Raw genomic sequence first — 20,806 nt, forward strand, 5'->3', positions numbered from 1 at the left:
ACTTATAAGAACATAAGTAGAAGTGAAATGTTCACTGAAATTGTAAGAATCCAGTTCTTGAAATTAAATTAAATTATAAGGTTAGTGCTAAGGTTAGAATCATCTAAACAAATAGATTAGTCTATGATCTGAATAGAGAAGCTTAAAGTAGCTAAATTAGCCTTTCCTAAAAAGAAAAGACAGCAAAAATTTTTTAAATACTGGAAATGATTCCTGAAATCACTGCAATTAATTTCCGGTATTTAATGTTTGTGTTTTTCATCCCACAGCTGTTAACCATTTTTGGTTATATGTTTGCAAAAGACAAATCACTAATAAAAATCATAAGCAACCAAAACTGCATTAAAGCTTCTGCCACAATCCCATTTTATGGTAAATACAAAATACTACCCACTTGAAATCCATTAAAATTTGGAAACAAATGAATTACTACAACTTACTGGGTTTATTAAGGACTTCAAGGTAGAAAAAAAGAATCTCAATGACCATCTATCCTTATTTCCTCTCAAATACTACAATAAAAATGATCACTGAATTCATGAAACAAATATAATACTTTTAGAAAATCACTTGAAGTCACTAAAACTAAAGCTTTTTTCCTAAATCAATTTTGTTCCTCCTTAAACTACCGCATTTTCTTTCGTTTGTAATTCCATCTTTTGGGAAAAGAATTGTCTTACCTTGGCCTTAATTACTTCTCTACTCACATGGTCCTTTACCTACTGCAACTGACTTAATTCTCTTGAATTTATTTCCCCAAATTGTACCATACGAATAATACTTAATACTAATAGGTGGTATGTAAAGAACATTTTCAGACATTCTTCCAAAAGCCTTACTTGCATTTATTCATTTAATCCTCACAATAGCCCTATGAGGTAAAAAGGAACAAAATTGAGTTACCTGTAGTGAGATGGATGGACCTAGAGTCTGTCATACAGAGTGAAGCAAATCAGAAAGAAAAACAAATACCGTATGCTAACACATATATATGGAATCTCAAAAAAAAAAAAAAGGTTCTAAGGAACCTAGGGGCAGACGAAGAGAATGGACTTGAGGACACGGGGAGGGGGAAGGGTAAGCTGGGACAAAGTAAGAGAGTAGCAGTGATATATATACACTACCAAATGTAAAATAGATAGCTAGTGGGAAGCAGCTGCATAGCACAGGGAGATCAGCTTGGTGCTTTGTGACCACCTAGAGGGGTGGGATAGGGAGGGTGGGAGGGAGACGCAAGAAGGAGGAGATATGGGGATATATGTATATGTATAGCTGATTCACTTTGTTATAAAGCAGAAACTAACACACCATTGTAAAGCAATAATACTCCAATAGAGATGTTAAAAAAAATAAAATTAAGATATACAGTGTAAAAAAAAAAATAGCCCTATGAGGGAGCTACATTTACTTATTCCTATTTTTTGGGGGTGTGAAAATTGGAAAACAAAGATTGGATACCTTGTGGCAGACCTAGGATTTGATCCCAGCAGTCTGGCTCCAGGCTTTTAACCACGATGACACACTAATTTTTTAGTCAGTGATCAACTTTATAAAAAGGTGGACAGTGCTTCCTCCTGGACATTCTTTGCTTACTTCGCTTCCACCTATCATGCCTTTCAGTTTGCTCTTTTTTTTTTTAATAGTTAAGATGTACCATTGTACTTTATTTATTTTTAAAATTTACTTATTTAATTTATTGATTTTTGGCTGCATTGGGTCTTCGTTGTTGCGCGTGGGCTTTCTCTAGTTGCAGTGAGTGGGGGCTACTCTTCGTTGCAGTGCGCGGACTTCTCATTGTGGTGGCTTCTCTTGTTGCAGAGCACGGGCTCTGGGCGCGTGGGCTTTAGGAGTTGTAGCACGCAGGCTCAGTAGTTGTGGCGCACGGTCTTAGCTGCTTCGTGGCATATGGGATCTTCCCGGACCAGGGATCGAACCCATGTCCCCTGTACTGGCAGGCGGATTCTTAAACACTGTGCCACCAGGGTTGCTCTTTAATGGCTACTGTTCCCCAATATTGTTTTGGCCTCTTCATTTTGCCCCTGGTAATCTCATCCATTTCTAAACATTAGCCATAATGTCTCATGTGAAGGCCTCTGAAATCCATGTCTCAAAAGTGGATCTTAGGTATCACTTCACACCAGTCAGAATGGCCATCATCAAAAAATCTACAAACAATAAATGCTGGAGAGGGTTTGGAGAAAAGGCAACCCTCTTGCACTGCTGGTGGGAATGTAAATTGATACAGCCACTATGGAGAACAGTATGGAGGTTCCTTTAAAAACTAAAAATAGAACTACCATATAACCCAGCAATCCCTCTATTGGGCATATACCCTGAGAAAACCATAATTCAAAAAGAGTCATGTACCACAATGTTCATTGCAGCTCTATTTACAATAGCCAGGACATGGAAGCAACCTAAATGTCCATCAACAGATGAATGGATAAAGAAGATGTGGCACATATATACAATGGAATATTACTCAGCCATAAAAAGAAATGAAATTGAGTTATTTGTAGTGAGGTGGATGGACCTAGAGTCTGTCATACAGAGTGAACTAAGTCAGAAAGAGAAAAACAAATACCGTATGCTAACACATATATATGGAATCAAAAAAAAAAAAATGGTTATGAAGAACCTAGGGGCAGGATGGGAATAAAGATGCAGACCTACTAGAGAATGGACTTGAGGACATGGGGAGGGGGAAGGGTAAGCTGGGACACAGTGAGAGAGTGGCATGGACATGTATACACTATCAAAGGTAAAACCGATAGCTAGTGGGAAGCAGCCGCATAGCACAGGGAGATCAGCTCGGTGCTTTGTGGCCACCTAGAGGGGTGGGATAGGGAGGGCGGGAGGGAGGGAGATGCAGAGGGAAGAGATATGGTGATATATGTATATGTATAGCTGATTCACTTTGATATAGAGCAGAAACTAACACACTATTATTGTAAAGCAATTATACTCCAATAAAGATGTTAAAAAAAAAAAAAAAGGCGGACCTTGCTGCAGAGTAACAAACTCTCAAAAGCAAGTCCAGGGCTTCCCTGGTGGCGCAGTGGTTAAGAATCCGCCTGCCAATGCAGGGGACAGAGGTTTGAGCCCTGGTCCGGGAAGATCCCACAGGCCGCGGAGCAGCTAAGCCCATGCACCACAGCTACTGAGCCTGCACTCTGGAGCCCGCAAGTCACAATTACTGAAGCCCGAACGCCTAGAACCCGTGCTCCACAACAAGAGAAGCCACAACGAGAAGCCCACGCACCACAACTAGAGAAAAGCCCGTGCACAGCAACTAAGACCCAATGCAGCCAAAAATATATAATTAATTTTTTTAAAAAGTGCTTAACCCATCTTTTAAGACTTCCATGATCTACATTTAAGTAATGCTTTCTGAGCTTTTTAGTTCATGTTTACATCTTTTTATACTCCAGCTGAAGATTACTTGCTATTTCTCAAATATACTCTGTATTTTCTGGCTTCTGTGTCTTTATTAATGCTGTCTTTTGCATCTATCAAAGTCTTATCCAACCTCAAATGTCTGTGTCAAAGGTCACCCATCTCAGTTCATCTTCCTGATTCTCCCATAAACGGATGTGGCTTCTCACACCCTACCCTCCAAATGTTCCCAGTATTTTGATGTGCTTCTCTTTTGTACTTATCAAAATCTAACTTATTCTAGCTATTTATACATGGGTTTTTTTCTTCACATTCTCTAGAGGATTGTAGCTATCTTGAGTGTAAGCACTTGATTGCAAAGTCATCTTTGCATCCCCTTTTTCTCCGCCCCCCCCCCGCCAAAGCCTACCACACTTCATTGGCTCAAAACATTCTTCTGGATTAAATCAGCAAAGGGTGCTTATCGAAGGGAAAGAAAAAGCCTTTATCCTCATTCGAACAAGGCAATGTGTTTTTATCCTACATATCTTTCTTTCATCCTAGAAGCTCCCTCTCTGGCTCCAGTTCTCCCACAGACCTGATGCAGATGTACTGTGTGTTCCACATTACTATGAAGTAGGGGCAGGTGGCATTTTTTCCCAGTGCACATTTTTTCTCAATACAGTTTCTATCACAGGCTCTGGGAAGCTCTAAAACAGATCCGCCACCACAGGAATAAAGACGACCAGTGCTGTAACAAGGTACATATTCCCAGCAGTGACATCTCTCCCTTGGTAAAATAACAGCATGAAAATAAAGATAACTGCTTTAAAACGAGCCCTTCCATAGTCAAAGGAAAGAGCTTACAGAGGACCTTTTAAAACGAAACCTTCTAAAGAAAGGGGAAGAGCTTACTGAGGGACCTTTAAAACGAGCCCTTCCGCAGACAGGGGAAGAGGTTACAAAGGCTGCAAGGGGCAGAAACACAAGGACAAATTAGGCCAAGGGGCAAAAGCATGTGCCATGCCAGCTCTACATGGAAGGTGCAATTAGTCGTATGAATTCCTAATATTAAAACTTGCAGTTTGAGTGCTGGAGATTTCCTTTTTTTTTTTTTTTTTAATTTTTAGTTTTTAACACTTTATTGGAGTATAATTGTTTTACAATGTTGTGTTAGTTGCTGCTGTATAACAAAGTGAATCAGCTATACGTATACATATATACCCATATCCCCTCCCTCTTGCGTCTCCTTCCCACCCTCCCTATCCCACCCCTCTAGGTGGTCACAAAGCACAGAGCTGATCTCCCTGTGCTATGTGGCTGCTTCCCACTAGCTATCTTGGCATGGACATATATACACTACCAAATGTAAAAAAGAGACTTCCTTTTTATTAAGGAAAATTTTCAATAGAAGCAAAAGTAGACAAAACACTACAATGAACTTTCATCTACTTCTCACTCAGTTTTTAAAATTATCAACTTAAGCCAATTTTATTCATTTAAACTCCCATTGCTATTATTTTTAATAACAGCTTTATTGTGGATATAATTCACATACTGTACAATTTACCATTTAGAGTATACAGTTCAAAGGTTTTTAATATATTCAAGCTTAGCAGCCATCACCACAATCAATTTCAGAACATTTTTATCACTCCAAAAAGAAACCCTGTCCTGATTAATGTCATTTACTCCCAGCCTTAGGTAACCACAAATCCACTGTTTCTATCAATTTGCCTATTCTGCACATTTCATATAAATGGAATCATAATATGTGGTCTTTTGTGACTGGTTTCTTCCACTTATAATGTTTTCAAGGTTCATTCATGTCATAGCATGTGTCAGTACTTCACTCCTTTTTATTGCCAAGTAATATTCCATTGTATAGATGGACCACACTTATTCATCCATTCACCAACTGATCAACATATAAGTTGTTTCTACTTTATGGCTGTTATAAATATGTGCATTCAAGTTTTTGTGTGAACATATGTCTTCACTTTTCCTGGGTATATACTTAGGAGTAAAACTGATGGGTCAAATGGCAACTTTATGTTTAACTTTCTGAGGAACTATAGATTGTTTTCCAAAGTGGCTGTGCCATTTTTAATTTTCATCAGCAATATATGTAGATTCCAAAATCTCCACATCCTCACCAACACTTGTAATTGTCCATATTTTTTATTTCAGCTATCCTAGGGAATGTGAAGTGGTACTTCATTGTGGCTCTGATTTGCATTTTCCTGATGACTAGTGATGTTGAGCATCTTTTCATGTGTTTGTGGACCATTTGTTATCTTTGAAGAAACATTTATTCAGATCCTTCACTCATTTTAATATTATTATTATTGAGTTGTACGAGTTCTTTATTTATTCTAGACACAAGTTCTTAATCAGATATATGATTTGCAAAATTTTTCTCCCATGTGTGGGTTTTTTTCCCCCACTTTCTTGATAGTATCTTTTGGCACAGAAAACAATTTAAATTTTAATGACATCCAATTTACCTATTTTTTCTTCTGATTCTTGTGCTTTTAGTGCCACATCTAAGAAACTGATGCCTAACCCAAGGTCATAATGACTAACATTATATTTTCTTCTAAAATTTAACCATATTAGCTCTAACACTTAGGTCTTTGTTCCATTTTCAGTAAATTTTTACATGTGTTCCAGTTGTCTTAGCACCATTCGTTCAAAGCAGATCAAGATATAAAAGATTTCTATCACTCCAGAAGGTTCTTCCGTGCCCATTCCCAGTTCATACTCCCACTTCATCCAGCAAACATCCATTCATTCACTCACTCCACCAAGCAGACATACTCATCCCAGAACCTTGCCACCCTCTCCTAAAAATTTCAGTATGTGTCAGTACTTCATTCCTGTATAACCCTCTCCTAAAAATTTCCTTAATAACTGTTAACTTGAGTAAACATAAGTAATAGGAATTCTGCTTCCTGGATCCACATGGCCTACCCTCTCCTTTAACAGAAAAGAAAATATTCCCATTAATTTGGCATTCCCATTAATTTGGCAAAGGGAAACACATCTTATCACCCTTTCCTGAGTCTGAAAACGCTATTGTTTTGTACTCAGTCCCAGTCAGTGGGGAAAAAAAAATTTAATGGATTATATAGACAACTACTTTTTAATTGTGTATATTATCTTGGAACTTTACTCTGTGAGGGTGGAAAGTACTGGCTGCTCCATGAGCCTTTGAGTGCTTCCTTGCTCTCTCTTTGCCATCTGTGGCTGGTTGTATGCTGGTCTTTTTAAATTCTTCTCTCTATACCTCCTTATTTGATGAAGTTTCTATGATGTCTTCCAGTTTTGTTATCATGTGGCTTATTGATTTGAATTGTACTTTTATCTCACGTGGTTTACTTAGGAGTTAACCGGGAGAAACACAAAGCAACAGTCCAATTGTCTGAAGAGTAAAGATTTGCAAAATATCTTCTTGAAATAAGAGCTATCCTCTCAAAAACAATTAGAAAGAAGGTACAATATCATTTGCATATGATTCGTATGCAAAACCCAAGAGAATCAACCTGAAAAACCCAAGAGAATCAACTGAAAAATGATGACAGTGTCACACATATAACAAAAAATGGGTATCCATAAACACATAAAAAAACCCCTAAAAATAAATAAGAAAAAGACAAATAACACAACAGAAAAATGAGCAAAAACATTAACAGGCATACCTCAGAAGAGAAAATCCAAATGGCTGAAAAACATTTGAAAAAATGTTCAACCTCTTTAGTAATCAGGGAAATGGAAATTAAAATCACAAGTAATACCATCATATACCTAAAATTTGGGGGGAAAGTTAGGTAATGTCAAGTATTAATGAGATCTAAAACAACCGTAGCCTTTCATTCCCACCACCTCCACTTGCTTATCTGTAAGTTCCCTCCAGTGGTGAGACACCTGGCTCCCCCATTCTCCACACAGTTACATAACCATTCCTTTCCAGCATACATCACAGTAGTGTCAGAACTATTGACTTAAACCCCTGTGCTCGTTCATTTTTACCCCTCTGCCTTGCTTTGTTCTTCTCCATTGCACTCCACACCACTTGATATGTTTATTTTCTCTCTTCCTCTTCAGTGATAATAGGGACCTTTACTGCTGGGTTCTCAGCACCTAAAACTGCCTTGAACAAAGTAGGTGCTCAACAAATATTAGCTGGATGAATAAATGAATTAAAAATCTTTATTATGGTTTATTACCATAATTACCAGTCTCAGTCAGACCTTTCCTAGCCAGCACTAGTTATCTGGCTCTGAGATAGTTTATCTACTTCAGTCAAATTATAATCATAGAATATAATTTAGACTTTCACCAATTCAACTGACTTCTCTCCCTAATTGCTACAATTATAATCACCAACTGAGGGAATTCCCTGGTGGCCCAATGGTTAGGGCTCTGCGCTTTCACTGCTGAGGGTGAGGGTTCAGTCCCTGGTCAGGGAACTAAGATCCCGCAAGCAGTGCAGCACAGCCAAAAATAAATAAATAAATTTAAAAACAATTTTAAAATAAAATAAAATAACCACCAACTGAAACAGTGAACTATCACAATCACTTGCAGCTTCTAGTTTTCCTCTAAGGCCTGACTCAAACCACCCTTCCCACCCCCTGCCAAACCTAAACCTCCTAGACACCATCAACCTCATTTAAATTTCCTAGATACTTTCAACTCTAAGTGTTCTAGCTATCTATTGATAAATATTTTCACATTTGTTAGGAACATGAACAACATAATCACTATCATAAGTTCAAATCATAGAGTTAAAAGAAGAATTTAATAAAAATTAAGCTGTTAATTTTACATTAACCTTCCAAAAGAACTGTGAGGGCATGTAGAATGATTTTTGGAAAAAGTACAGATTTGCTCTCTTTTCCTTAGCACGGAAGTCTGAGTTTTAAGAACAAACACTAAAAGGAAACATATGGAAAAGATCAGTAACAAGATGAAATCTTGGCCCAAATATGGTCTGCCACGTTTTACATACCAGTGTCTCAAATAATAGATGAGATTTTTACCGTATTGCCAAAACATCTCTTGAAACACTGTACACTTTTTAAAAATCTGAAGTATAACGAAATAAATCTTGTGCATTCTTTATGAAAACCTAATGGAAAATACTATTTTGAGGAAACAAAAACAAATTCCAGGAATCACGTTACCTTATTAGTTTGTACAAGCTTGAAAGAATCTCCCAAAGAATGAACTCAAAGTTCACTGCCAAGAGATACAAGTTAACTCTGTTTAAAATATGAAAATATTGGTATAAAAATATAGCATTTAAGTAGTTAACTGCCACTCTTCAAGAGAGACAGCCCAGTGAAATTTGTAAATTTTCTACATCTGCAAAATAAAAGCAATAACAGCTGGTCAACAGAAGTTCCTAATTCCATCTTATTCAATACTATAAAATTATTTTTTTGTACTAGTAAAAACAGACAAATCAGAGATATACCTTCTGAGTGAATTCCATAACTAAGAGATTAATTTTATTTCAAAGGTTATTAGAACACATGCTAGTGGATGTATTTGGGAGGAAGGTGAGAAAGGGGATAGCTGATAGAAAAGAAGGTATACTTCTTTGTATGGAAAAGTGATATATTTAATCTGTGTCACTAATGACCATCTATTTCATTTTTAAAATAAACTAGATGTGAAATGCTGTATGTTTCTAATCCTGGTTCCTTGTCTTAATAAAGGGAAGCACTGGTGTGAATACATGGTATCAGACAACCGAGGTCTCAAGATGACTCTGAGTTCCACCTTAAAATGCCAAGACACTGAGCTTCATGTTACAATGGACCTTACTTTGAAGAATTCTTTGGCATGAAAATGAAAATAAAAACAGTAATCAGTACATGCTGTTTCATTTAGTTCTGTTTGCCTTTCATACTAGAGGAAATTCTTGCCATACCTCAAACCAAAATTAAGGGGAAAAGAAAGAAGTAAGCCACATAAATCTGACCAAGAACACAAGCATTTTAATTTGAGTCCACAAAGTTTTGGGTAATGAAAAGAAATACATAATTTTAATTCAACCCAAGTATTTTCCAAGTAGATTATATTTGCTTAAATTGCTATAGCAATTCAAGGGACAGCCCTGCGTGGACACACAGTTACTGTGGATTTTTAAGAGATTCAGTTTAAGAATTTAGGAATTTCTGATTCATTTACAGGATTTGCAAATTCATCAGCCCCTGAAAACTAAAGCAAACTCAACAGGTATGATGATAAAATAATTTTCATTTTTTAAAGAAAATATTCCAACTGTTTAAAATATATTTGATTTAACATTAAAATAGATTGTAGCCATCATGCACACTTTTATAAGCAATATCTGGTAAAAGCTACATTAAAATTTGATTAGCAAAAATATTCAGGGAAATAATATAGGAATTTAATTTTCTAACTTAAGATTTACCCAATAAATGATTTTTGTTTAGATTTTTTTTTACTTTGAATGAAAGATTCCACGTTAATGGAATAATTTTCTCTCTCCCCCTCTCTCTCTCAACTTTAAGTGACAAAAAACCAGCGAACGCCTTTGAGCCATATATCTGAGCAATGCTAGAGATTCTGGTTTTAGAGAAATGGGTATTTGTACAAATTTCACTAGAAATTTTCTCAAAATTTCTTTATTAACCAAATCCCTGATGTTACGATGTGTTTGCCTCTTCCTCAAAGAGAAAATACAAGTACTCTATCTAGCACTGAATGTTCTAGTTTCTTGGGTTTCAGTTAATTAAGATCCAAATGTATTATGGCTAAAAATAATTTTGAGACTTTCATATTTTTAATAGCAAAAGAGTTTTACTTCCTTAGGCCTTGTGTGTGACAGTGATGTACACAACTTTAATTTTACAGGGTTAAATTTAAAACTGCTTTGGAAAAAATTCTGAATCATATCCTAATACTTGGTTTCTTATATTTTAGTTTCTGTGGCATACCAATAAAATAATTAAGTTTTTAAAATAATAAAATGCTATGAAGCTTTCCAATTACTTTAAACTTTCCAGGACAAAGTTTCACCTCATTTTGATTAGTAATTTAAATTAGAACTTTCTTGATGAAAGCACAAGTGTTTTTTTCCAGGTAAGAGAAATGTTATGACATAGAAACTTTTTTAGCTATAATATGAAAAATTCATATTAATGAGTAATTTTAAAAACCTGGTAACATATTTCAGTTTGCCTTAAACTTTCTTTTTCACATGTGTGATTTTTCTACTAAACAAGGTAAGGAATACAGGTAGGAAAGTGAATACAGTATATTGTAACAGAAATATTCAATAGAAAATAGAATAGCCATGTTCTCTGTGACATGTTCATTTAGAGAAATCACTGTGGTGAAATAAATGCCTAGAAATAATCAACATTAGTAGCAATAAACATCACTAACAAGATGTAATCTATAACAAAAAATCAATCATGCATTCAACAAATCTGTGAGCACTTACAAACTGTGCATTGTACTACAGTCTGTCAAAAATTAGAGGTTGAGAAATGAGATGATTGACAGTGAGTTATAATGTTTTGCTATGAGTTATCCTATAGGAGACAAGGCATAAATTGCCGAACATAAAAGGCAGAAGTAATAAAAGTATGCCTTGCAAATGGCTGGTAAAAGATTAGCTGAATGAAAAATTTGGATAAAAAGAAATAAGAGCACTATAACAGGGAAAATGATCAGGGGTGAAGTTGAGGAGTAAGAAAAATAGAAAATAATGGGTATATCAATGGAGATGGAATGGATTTTAGATCAGAAAACAGCACTTATTGAAAAGGGAGTGGGACAAGGTTGAGCTAGAGGGCCGAGGTCCTCAGTGGATGAGGACAATGATGATGAGCTCAGATTTAGAAGAGAAACTGTCTTCAGGGAAAGACCTTTCTTCTTAGGCGGCCAAGAAGACCAAAAGCAGATAATACTAAGAATCCCTTTATTTTCAGAGAGGCCCTCGTCATGAGGTCTTGATTCCTAGGCAAAGGTAAGTGCTGAACCAAAAGTATCATCCAGGTCTCCTTTTTTCCCAACAATTTCTTGTAGTCGTTGAACAGTCATAACTTTAATTCTCAAATGTAAGATTACTAACTGATGATTACTGATGTTCTAACACAAGGATAAAATTCAGAGTTCTGATGAGCAGTACTCTTTTCAAAGTTCAACTGTGTATCAGTCAGCTTCTGAGACCCCCTACATGGCCTGACCCTGCACAGCTGCATGTCTCTGCCTCTGCTTCTACTTTCATCTCAACTCCATGGTGCAGTGCTTTAAATGAAGTCTGACAAGCACTTAAAAAAAAGTTGATATGTTATAGTATAATGAGTATAAAATACTATAATTTTAACACATAAAATATTATCAACTAGAGAGTAATATGTATAGGGTGTTCTATACCCATTCCTGTGAATCTCCCGAAGTCTTGGCCAAATGATGTCTGCAAAGGTTTCCCTGTCTCCCGCAAGCAGGGTTAAGACACTGGTTCCCACAGCACTGGTATCTCTGCTGCAAACCATATTTCCCTCTGCCTGAGAATATGGTTCACTGTGCTGTGCCTCTCTTGTCTACTAAATTGTATGCACTAAATTGTATGCTCATGTCTTCATATTTTCTTCATTTCTGTATTTCCCACCAAGCACAGTGCCTCACCTCAAAAATTCGAGACAATCATCAAGTAACCCAATCAAACTAACTAAATCATAATCATTAGTAATATTTGCAAAGCTCTTTTCTAACCATGTCCACACACAACATCTAGTACAGGGTCACTAATTATAGCAGGTGAAAAAGCACTCCTAATCATACCCACTGGGAGCTTCCCAGTGCCCTGTCTGGGTCAGCCAGCACTGAACACTGCCCTTTGGGATGAGACCATACTCTTTCACTTCTCCTCTCAGGACTCTATCTTACTTGAAGCATGAACACTGCAGTGTGAAGATTATGGCTCAGCTATATAAATGAATTAAACTAGGTGTTCATTCCCAGAGTGCAAATTCCTGAGGTCACAATTTAGGCCTCTAGGTTCTGGTTGAGATTGGCTGTAACATTGTGCTCCTTCACAAGATTGGCTGTCTTATTGTGCTCCTTCAACAGTTAACCACCACATCCCAAACATCTCACCCTTTGTTGCTTACATGTTTTTGCTCATCTCTTCTAGCTGCAAATCTTCCCTATTTCCCTCTGTGAGAACCCTCACATTCCTTCAAAGTCTAATGCAAATGCCATGTCCTCCATGAATCACATGGATAAAAAGGAACAATGGATGGAGTCTATTTAGATTTGCAAAAGGAAACTTTATGAATTTCAAAATCAATATTGTTTAAAAGATGAAACCATTACCATTTTGGCATTTTATGTAGGAAGGGATAAGATTAAATAGAAGTCAATATATTAGAGTAAATGATTGTCTATTCTATTTTCTTGGTGAAAAAGAGGCAAAGTCATCATCTGATTCTCCACTAAGACCTAAACTCCTGGGAGACAGGACAGTGTGTTTTTAATATCTGTGTATCCAGAAATTAACTCCAAAATATCAGTGGAAGGAAAGAAGCTAGGAAGGTAATAGGAAAAATGTATAGAATAACCAATTAGAAACTAATTTTGTAGAATGTAAATATTGTGTGTGTTTGTGATTTAAAGTAGTTATTCAAGTAGAGTCAGACACAAAATAATTGGATTCTGCAAACTATTTCACATGGAAAATTTGAAGTCACAGTTAGTCTTGGACAGAAAACACTAAGTGGAAACATGATAGTTATTTTTAATATCTCAAGCTTTCACGTAAAATGGAGTGTTCTATGTTCTTCCAAAGAGCAGAAAAGAACATCAGCAAACAAAAGTTGCAGTGGGAAAATTTTGGTTAATATCAGGATATTATCTGATATCTGATATATCTGATATCTGATATCTGATATATCTCCTAAGTAACTAAAACATAGAGTCTCTCTTCTCATAGGCAGTAAACATCACTGAAGGGGCCAAATAGTCAGTGAGAACATCCAGCATTTATATGGAAAGAGCACTTGGCTTTGGGGTAGAGAGATGTCATGCTATCATTGTAAATCTATAGTCTAGTAAACAAGACAAATCGAGATTCTCTTAAAAGATGGTTACTTAGTCTGGTTCAATGCAGTATGTGACTTTTTAAAAAATACCACCTTATACATTAATTTTGGTCTGAGCAGTACCCATTAATTCTGGACATTCTTTTATATATTTCAATACAGATATAGATATTATGCATTTTATATAACTGTCAATTTATATACAAATTATTCTAAGTTTACTCACTTTTCCCACAATATATTTCCTTTTTGCCTTGTAATAGGACAAAAAAAGGAACATGGGCTTTTCAAGTCCAGTGTGTGTCCTTTTCTTCCTTCTTGGAGTCAAAGTATATTGCCAGTATGAAAGTTATCAATGGGATGAAGATTATGACCAAGAACCAGATGATGTCTACCAACCAGAATTCCAATTTCATCAAAATGAAGATTATGGAGTTCCATTTCATCAGCATACTTTAGGTTGTGCCAGTGAATGCTTCTGTCCACCTAACTTTCCATCATCAATGTACTGTGATAATCGCAAACTCAAGACTATCCCAAATATTCCAGCATACATTCAGCAAGTTTATCTTCAGTTTAATGAAATTGAGGATGTGACTGCAGATTCATTCATCAATGCCACTCATCTTAAAGAAATCAACCTCAGCCACAACAAAATTAAATCTCAAAATATTGATCATGGTGTGTTTGCCAAACTGTCAAATCTACTACAACTCCACCTACAGCATAACAATTTAGAAGACTTTCCGTTTCCTCTTCCTAAGTCTTTGGAAAGGATTCTTCTTGGTTACAATCAGATCTCCAGACTGCAGACAAATGCTGTAAATGGGCTAGTAAACTTGACCATGCTTGATCTTTGTTACAATCAAATTGATGATTCTACATTACAAGAAAAAATCCTTGCGAAAATGGAAAAACTAATGCAGCTTAACCTATGTAATAACAGATTAGAATCAATGCCTCCTGGTTTGCCTTCTTCACTTATGTATCTGTCTTTAGAAAATAATTCAATATCTGCTATACCAGAAGATTACTTCAATGAACTCCCAAAACTTCATGCTCTAAGAATGTCACACAATAAACTACAAGACATCCCATATTATATTTTTAATCTTTCCAACCTTATAGAGCTCAATGTTGGACACAACAAACTGAAGCAAGCATTCTATATTCCAAGAAATTTAGAACACCTATACCTAGAAAATAATGAAATTGAAAGTATGTAAAATTTCATTGTTTTTATTTTTATTATTTATTTATTTAATTTTAATTTATTTACTTATTTATTTTTAATTTTTATTTTATATTGGAGTATAGTTGATTAACAATGTTGTGTTAGTTTCAGGTGAACAGCAAAGTGATTCAGTTATACATATACATGTATCTATTCTTTTTCAAATTCTTTTACCATTTAGGTTATTATAGAATATTGAGCAGCGATCCCTGTGCTATAGAGTATGTCCTTGTTGTACATATCAATCCCAAACTCCGAATCTATTCCTCTCCCCCACTCTTCCCCCCTGGTAACTATAAGTTCGTTCTCTCAGTCTGTGAGTTTGTTTCTGTTTTGTAAATAAGTTCATTTGTATCATTTTTTCTTAGATTCTGCATATAAGTGATATCCTATATTTTTCTTTCTCTGACTTACTTCACTTAGTGTGATAATCTCCAGGTCCATCCATGTTGCTGCAAATGGCATTATTTCATTCTTTTTTAATGGCTGAGTAATATTCCATTGTATATATGTACCCTATCTTGTTTATCCATTCATCTGTCGATGGATATTTAGGTTGCTTCCATGTCTTGGCTATTGGAAACAGTGCTGCAATGACATTTGGGGTGCCTCTATCCTTTCGAACCATGGATTTCTCCAGATATATGCCCAGGAGTGGGATTGCTGGATCATATGGTAGCTGTATTTTTAGTTTCTTAAGGAACCTCCATACTGTTCTCCATAGTGGCTGTACCAATTTATATTCCCACCAACGATGTAGGAGGGTTCCCTTTTCTCCACACCCTCTCCATCATTTATTGTTTATAGATTGATTGATGATGGCCATTCTGACTGGTGTGAGGTGATACCTCATTGTAGTTTTGATTTGCATTTCTCTAATAATTAGCAGTGTTGAGCATCTTTTCATGTGCCTCTTGGCCATCTGTATGTTGTCTTTAGAGAAATGTCTATTTAGGTCTCCTGACCATTTTTTGACTGAGTTGTTTGGTCTTTTGTTATGGAGTTGTATGAGCTCTTTATAAATGGAGACTAATCCCTTGTCGGTTGCATCGTTTGCAAATATTTTCTTCCATTTTGTAGGTTGTCTTTTCATTTTTTTAATGGTTTCTTTGCTGTGCAAAAGCTTTTGAGTTTAATGAGGTCCCATTTGTTTATTTTTTTATTTCCATTACTCTAGGAGATGGCTTAGAAAAGATATTGCTGTGATTTATGTCAAAGAGTGTTCTGCCTAAGTTTTCCTCTAAGGGTTTTATAGTATCTGGTTTTACATTTAGGTCTTTAATCCATTTTGAGTTTAATTTGTGTATGGTGTTAAAGAATGTTCTAATTTCATTTTTTTACATGTAGCTGTCCAGTTTTCCCAGCATCATTTACTGAAGACACTGTCTTTCCTCCATTGTATAGTCTTGCCTCCTCTGTCGTAGATTAATTGACCATAGGTGTGCGGGTTTATTTCTGGGCTTTCTATCCTGTTCCATTGATCTATATGTCTGTTTCTGTGCCAGTACCACACCATTTTGATGACTGTAGCTTTGTAGTATAGTCTGAAGTCAGGGAGCCTGATTCCTCCAGCTCCATTTTTCTTTCTCAAGATTTCTTTGGCTATTCGGGGTCTTTTGTGTCTCCACATGAATTTTAAGATTTTTTTTGTTCTAGTTCTGTGAAAAATGCCATTTCATAGGGATTGCACCAAATCTGTAGATTGCCTTGGGTAGTATAGTCATTTTGACAATATTGCTTCTTCCAATCCAAGAACATGGTACATCTTTCCATCTGTTTGTATCATCTTCGATTTCTTTCATCAGCATCTTATAGTTTTTGGAGTACAGACAGGTCTTTTGTCTCCTTAGGTAGGTTTATTCCTAGTTATTTTATTCTTTTTGACATGATGGTAAGTTGGATTGTTTCTTTAATTTCTCTTTCTGATCTTTCGTTGTTAGTGTATAGAAATGCAACAGATTTCTGTGTATTAATTTTGTATCCTGCAACTTTACTGAGTTCATTAGGAGCATCATTGTCTTTTAAAGACAGAAAGAAGAGTATTTTGACCTTTTAAAGAACAAATCTTTAAAAACATATGCTTTACAAATTGCTGAAAATGGTTGCTTTGAAGCTGGCTAGGGAAATGGCAGAAATTGGCCCCAGAGAAAGGTGTACTCCAAGGTTTATGGTCTTTTCTATTAAATGTTATCACCTTGAACATTGAGAATTAGTACTGTAGAGTATACAAAGAAATATGAGATCCTGAGTAGTAGAACTATAGGTGATTTTCACTTTTTTCTTTTTGAGATTGTTTCTACTAAGAATTTATTACTTAAATAATTTATTTAATACTTAAATAATTACTTAATAGCCAATGAAGACAAAGTTTATTTTGATAATATAAAATTCATTTATAGTTTCATTTTCATTTTACTATTTGATTACTGTAAAAAATAATTAAACCTAATTCCACTTATAAGTATTTTAATTAATAAAACTATACCCCATAAACATTTTAATAAAATTCAATACAGGATTATGGATGTAATACAGCAGGATTAATTTTTAATTTGTATTTTTCAGATATCAATGTCACATTGATGTGTCCATCTGTTGACCCACTACATTACCATCATTTAACATACATTCGTGTAGATCAAAATAAGCTAAAAGAGCCAATAAGCTCATACATTTTCCTCTGCTTCCCTCATATACACACTATTTATTATGGTGAACAAAGAAGCACTAATGGTCAAACAATACAACTGAAGACCCAAGTTTTCAGGAGATTTCAAGATGATGGTGACAGTGAAGATCACGATGATCACCATGAAGCCACAGAAGAAGGAACAGAAGAAAATGCTGACCCTCACTATTATGGAAGTCAAGAATGGCAAGAAACTATATAGGTATACATTTATAACTTCACGAAATCTTATTATTCAGTATAAATTTAACTAAATATGCATAGCTCGTAGTAATATACCTGGAATTCTGTACTAGTATGAGATCAAGTTGAATTTAGGTTGTTGACAACATTTGCATCATTACACAGGATTAGAACTTACTCAAAATGATATAAATCTTTAGAAATGTAAATTAGAATGATAAGTAGGAATCAAAAACTACACTTTGAATATTAAATTATCATCATGTTGAGAAAAAAAGCAAGTATGATCACTTCTATTAACAGTAATTTTTCTAATAATGATGTAAGAAGTAGTGTTAGAAGCTAAGAACTGTAAGCCATGTGCTTTAAATCACTATGAGCATAGTGTTTAAATGCCAGAAGGTTACATTAATGTAACAGCAGCTACTCATTTAAGGACTAGACTAATTTTTTGACCTAATGTCCAGAAAAGCTTTCACACTTGTATTTGAATATCATCACCATGACAGCCACCAGCTGGTCCTACCACTTAGAGCACAGAATGATATTCTTGATTTTCAAAAGAGGCTATCGTACTAAGGATCCAAGGCACACAGACTTATGAAATCAACTAGTCTTGTTTTCCTCTCAGAGCACGAAAGCAACAAATATTTAAACCCTGTATTTGGATACCTAAAAAACACCACATCATCTTATCACAATCCATATTTTAGCAAATTTCAGCAATTGTACAAAACAATCTTGACTGCGTTCCAGTGTTTCTATAGTAAATTCACTAGAGAAAGGTTTTAGTTACATAAAGATTTGCTAATAAATAACTGCTCTGTTCACAAGGTTAAGTTAATGTTAGCACAAGAAAGTATATGAACATAATTAAACACTTTTATTTTCCTAGCACAATATATTAGAAACATATATGTATATCAGCCAATGTTTATTTACATAGTGTTAAAGTTGAATAGAGTTCCTTTGAAATTTGAATGACAGGCTTTGATATCTTCTTTAAATCCTTAAAAATCATATATCATTTTGAAGCATTTTAAGTATGCCTTATAATGAAGTATAACTTCTATGATGAACTTTCTTGATTTACCAGGCTAATATTTCACAGAATTCCTCAGATAAGGAATAAACACAAATCTGGAGCTGCCTACACAGGAAACCCCTCAAACAAACAGTAACAATTTAAATAGTATGCAAAAAGACAAATTAAAACTATAGTTTAAAAGCAGTTGTCTAGTGGTGAGTCTATTTTTCTGGAGATGACAGTTTAAAATGAAGCCTCTAATGCTCTTTATATCTTTGAGTAGGTTATTAGCATGTAGCAGAAACAGAACACCCACATGTCCCCAGGGACAAGCTCAACAATCCAGAATGAACATGAACAACACTCCATTCATTCATTCATTCAGCAAGTCATTTGGTATGCAGGGCTTAGTAATGAGAGGTCAAACATAATACATATGTACACCTGTGACGCTATGAGACACAGGTGTGAGGGTAAAGGTAAGAGCAAAACGATAGTGATGTGGGTAGAGCACATTTTCCAAAGAGGTAAAAAACTTTAAGGACCATCTCCCCCTTTAATGAAATTTTTAAAAATAGGGTTATAAATTTAAACATTTATTATGAGCTAATATGTGGAAAATACTGTGGGTGTTTTAGGAGATCAGAAAGAGAAGACTATTTCTTACCCAGAACAATTTAAAATTTAATGAGGAGCCATCAGGAAAATGTAAATCAAAACCACAGCAAGATATTCCTTTACATTCACTGGATGGCTATAATCAAAAAGGCAGACAAATAATAAGTATTAATGAGGAGGTACAGAAAGTGGAATCCGCTGGTGACACAGTCAAATGGTGCAGCTGCTTTGGAAAGCAGTCTGGCAGTCCTTCAAAAAGTTAGTTACCTATGATCCAACAATTCTACTCCTAGATATATACCTAAGAGAACTGAACACATATGTTCACACAAAAACATGTACACAAATGTTCATAGCAGCAGTATTCATTAATAGCCAAAAAGTGGAAACCACTCAAATGTCCTTCAGCTGATGAAAGGATAAACAAAATGTGGTATATCCACACAATGGAAAATTATTCAGCCAAAAGAAGGAATGAAGTACTGATACATGTTACTACATGGATGAACCATGAAGACATTACGCTAGTGAAGTCAGTCACAGAAGACCACCTATTGTGTGATTCCATTTATATAAAATGTCTAGAAGAGGCAAGTCTATAGAGACAGAAAGATTATTGGCTGCCTGGGGTTGGGGGGCAGGAGAATAAAGGGAAACTGGGGGATGACTGACAATGGATAGAGTCTTTCTTTTGGGGGTGATGAAAATATTCTGAAATTGATTATAGTGATGATTGTACAAGTTTGAAAATACTAAACACTATTGAATTGTACACTTTAAAAAAGTGAATTGCATGAGATGTGAATTATTTCAATAAAGCTGTTATTTAAAAATTTAACAGAGACAATAAAATCTAATAACTCACTCTAACAAAAGGAAGAAAGAAATACAACGTGGCAGTAACTGAAACACGACGTGAACACAGATATGCCGACTTTATTTCTGGCCAGGATGTGAAGCAGTTGAAGGCTTCAAAGAGGTGGTACTTTGATGTGTGAGTAGGGACTGATTGGCAAGAGTGGAGAAAACAGGTCCTACGGTGAGATTAATATAAAGATGTGGTAATTACTTATTTCACCTCTTGCACAGTTAAAACCCTCCAGATTTTCAGAATTCTGGAGCACCTATTTTTATCTCCTCCTAAATTGACAAATGAAAATACATTTTAATCTTCAATGAATAGGCTTAGTGAAGAAAAAACCTGCACAGTTTAGCAGTTCGTAACAAGGAACTTGAAATCAGATATACCTTGGTAGAAGCCTGACTTCACACATGTAACTAAGCAAGATGACTCTGAGTAAGTTACTTCTTGAAGCCTCCCTTTCTGCATTTCTGTAAGGAAGGTGGTTCTCACAGGGCTGTTATAAGGACAAGTAGAGATAGTATACATACCAAAGCATTTAACAAACTGCATGCCAGTTACAGGTACCCTACAAGCAGTAATTACTGCAGTATGTCCAGCCCAGCAGCCCACTGGATACATGTGCCCCCAGCCATCAGCTGTGCTTCGCATGCCTTGGCGCTCTCTCGGGGACCCTCTAGAATGGAGTTAGCATCTTTCAGGTTCCTTGCAAGGTTCCACTTGTACAAAA

At 35.5% G+C, this 20,806-nt stretch overlaps 2 protein-coding genes across 2 annotated transcripts in view; one reads left to right on the forward strand and one right to left on the reverse strand.

Moving 5' to 3' along the window:
- Positions 1-20,806, reverse strand: part of CENPP (centromere protein P) — a 220,135-nt gene that overhangs the window by 120,673 nt on the left and 78,656 nt on the right. The window lies entirely within an intron of this gene.
- Positions 9,518-19,548, forward strand: OMD (osteomodulin). The gene is made up of 3 exons (XM_024732971.1): positions 9,518-9,624; positions 13,727-14,681; positions 17,263-19,548. The coding sequence occupies exons 2-3, from the start codon at positions 13,742-13,744 to the stop codon at positions 17,586-17,588; spliced, it is 1,266 nt and encodes a 421-aa protein (XP_024588739.1). The 5' UTR covers positions 9,518-9,624; positions 13,727-13,741; the 3' UTR covers positions 17,589-19,548.

Source organism: Neophocaena asiaeorientalis, unplaced genomic scaffold, assembly GCF_003031525.2.
Source record: "Neophocaena asiaeorientalis asiaeorientalis breed wild unplaced genomic scaffold, Neophocaena_asiaeorientalis_V1.1 scaffold778, whole genome shotgun sequence".
In the NCBI taxonomy this organism is placed as follows: Eukaryota; Metazoa; Chordata; class Mammalia; order Artiodactyla; family Phocoenidae; genus Neophocaena; species Neophocaena asiaeorientalis.

What these genes read in the sequence shown, in the direction of transcription:
- OMD (XM_024732971.1), top strand. Translation starts at nt 13,742, where the DNA reads ATGGGCTTTTCAAGTCCAGTGTGTGTCCTTTTCTTCCTTCTTGGAGTC. An exon ending in AGAAAATAATGAAATTGAAA is followed by an intron (nt 14,682 to 17,262) that starts GTATGTAAAATT and finishes TGTATTTTTCAG; the next exon opens with ATATCAATGTCACATTGATG.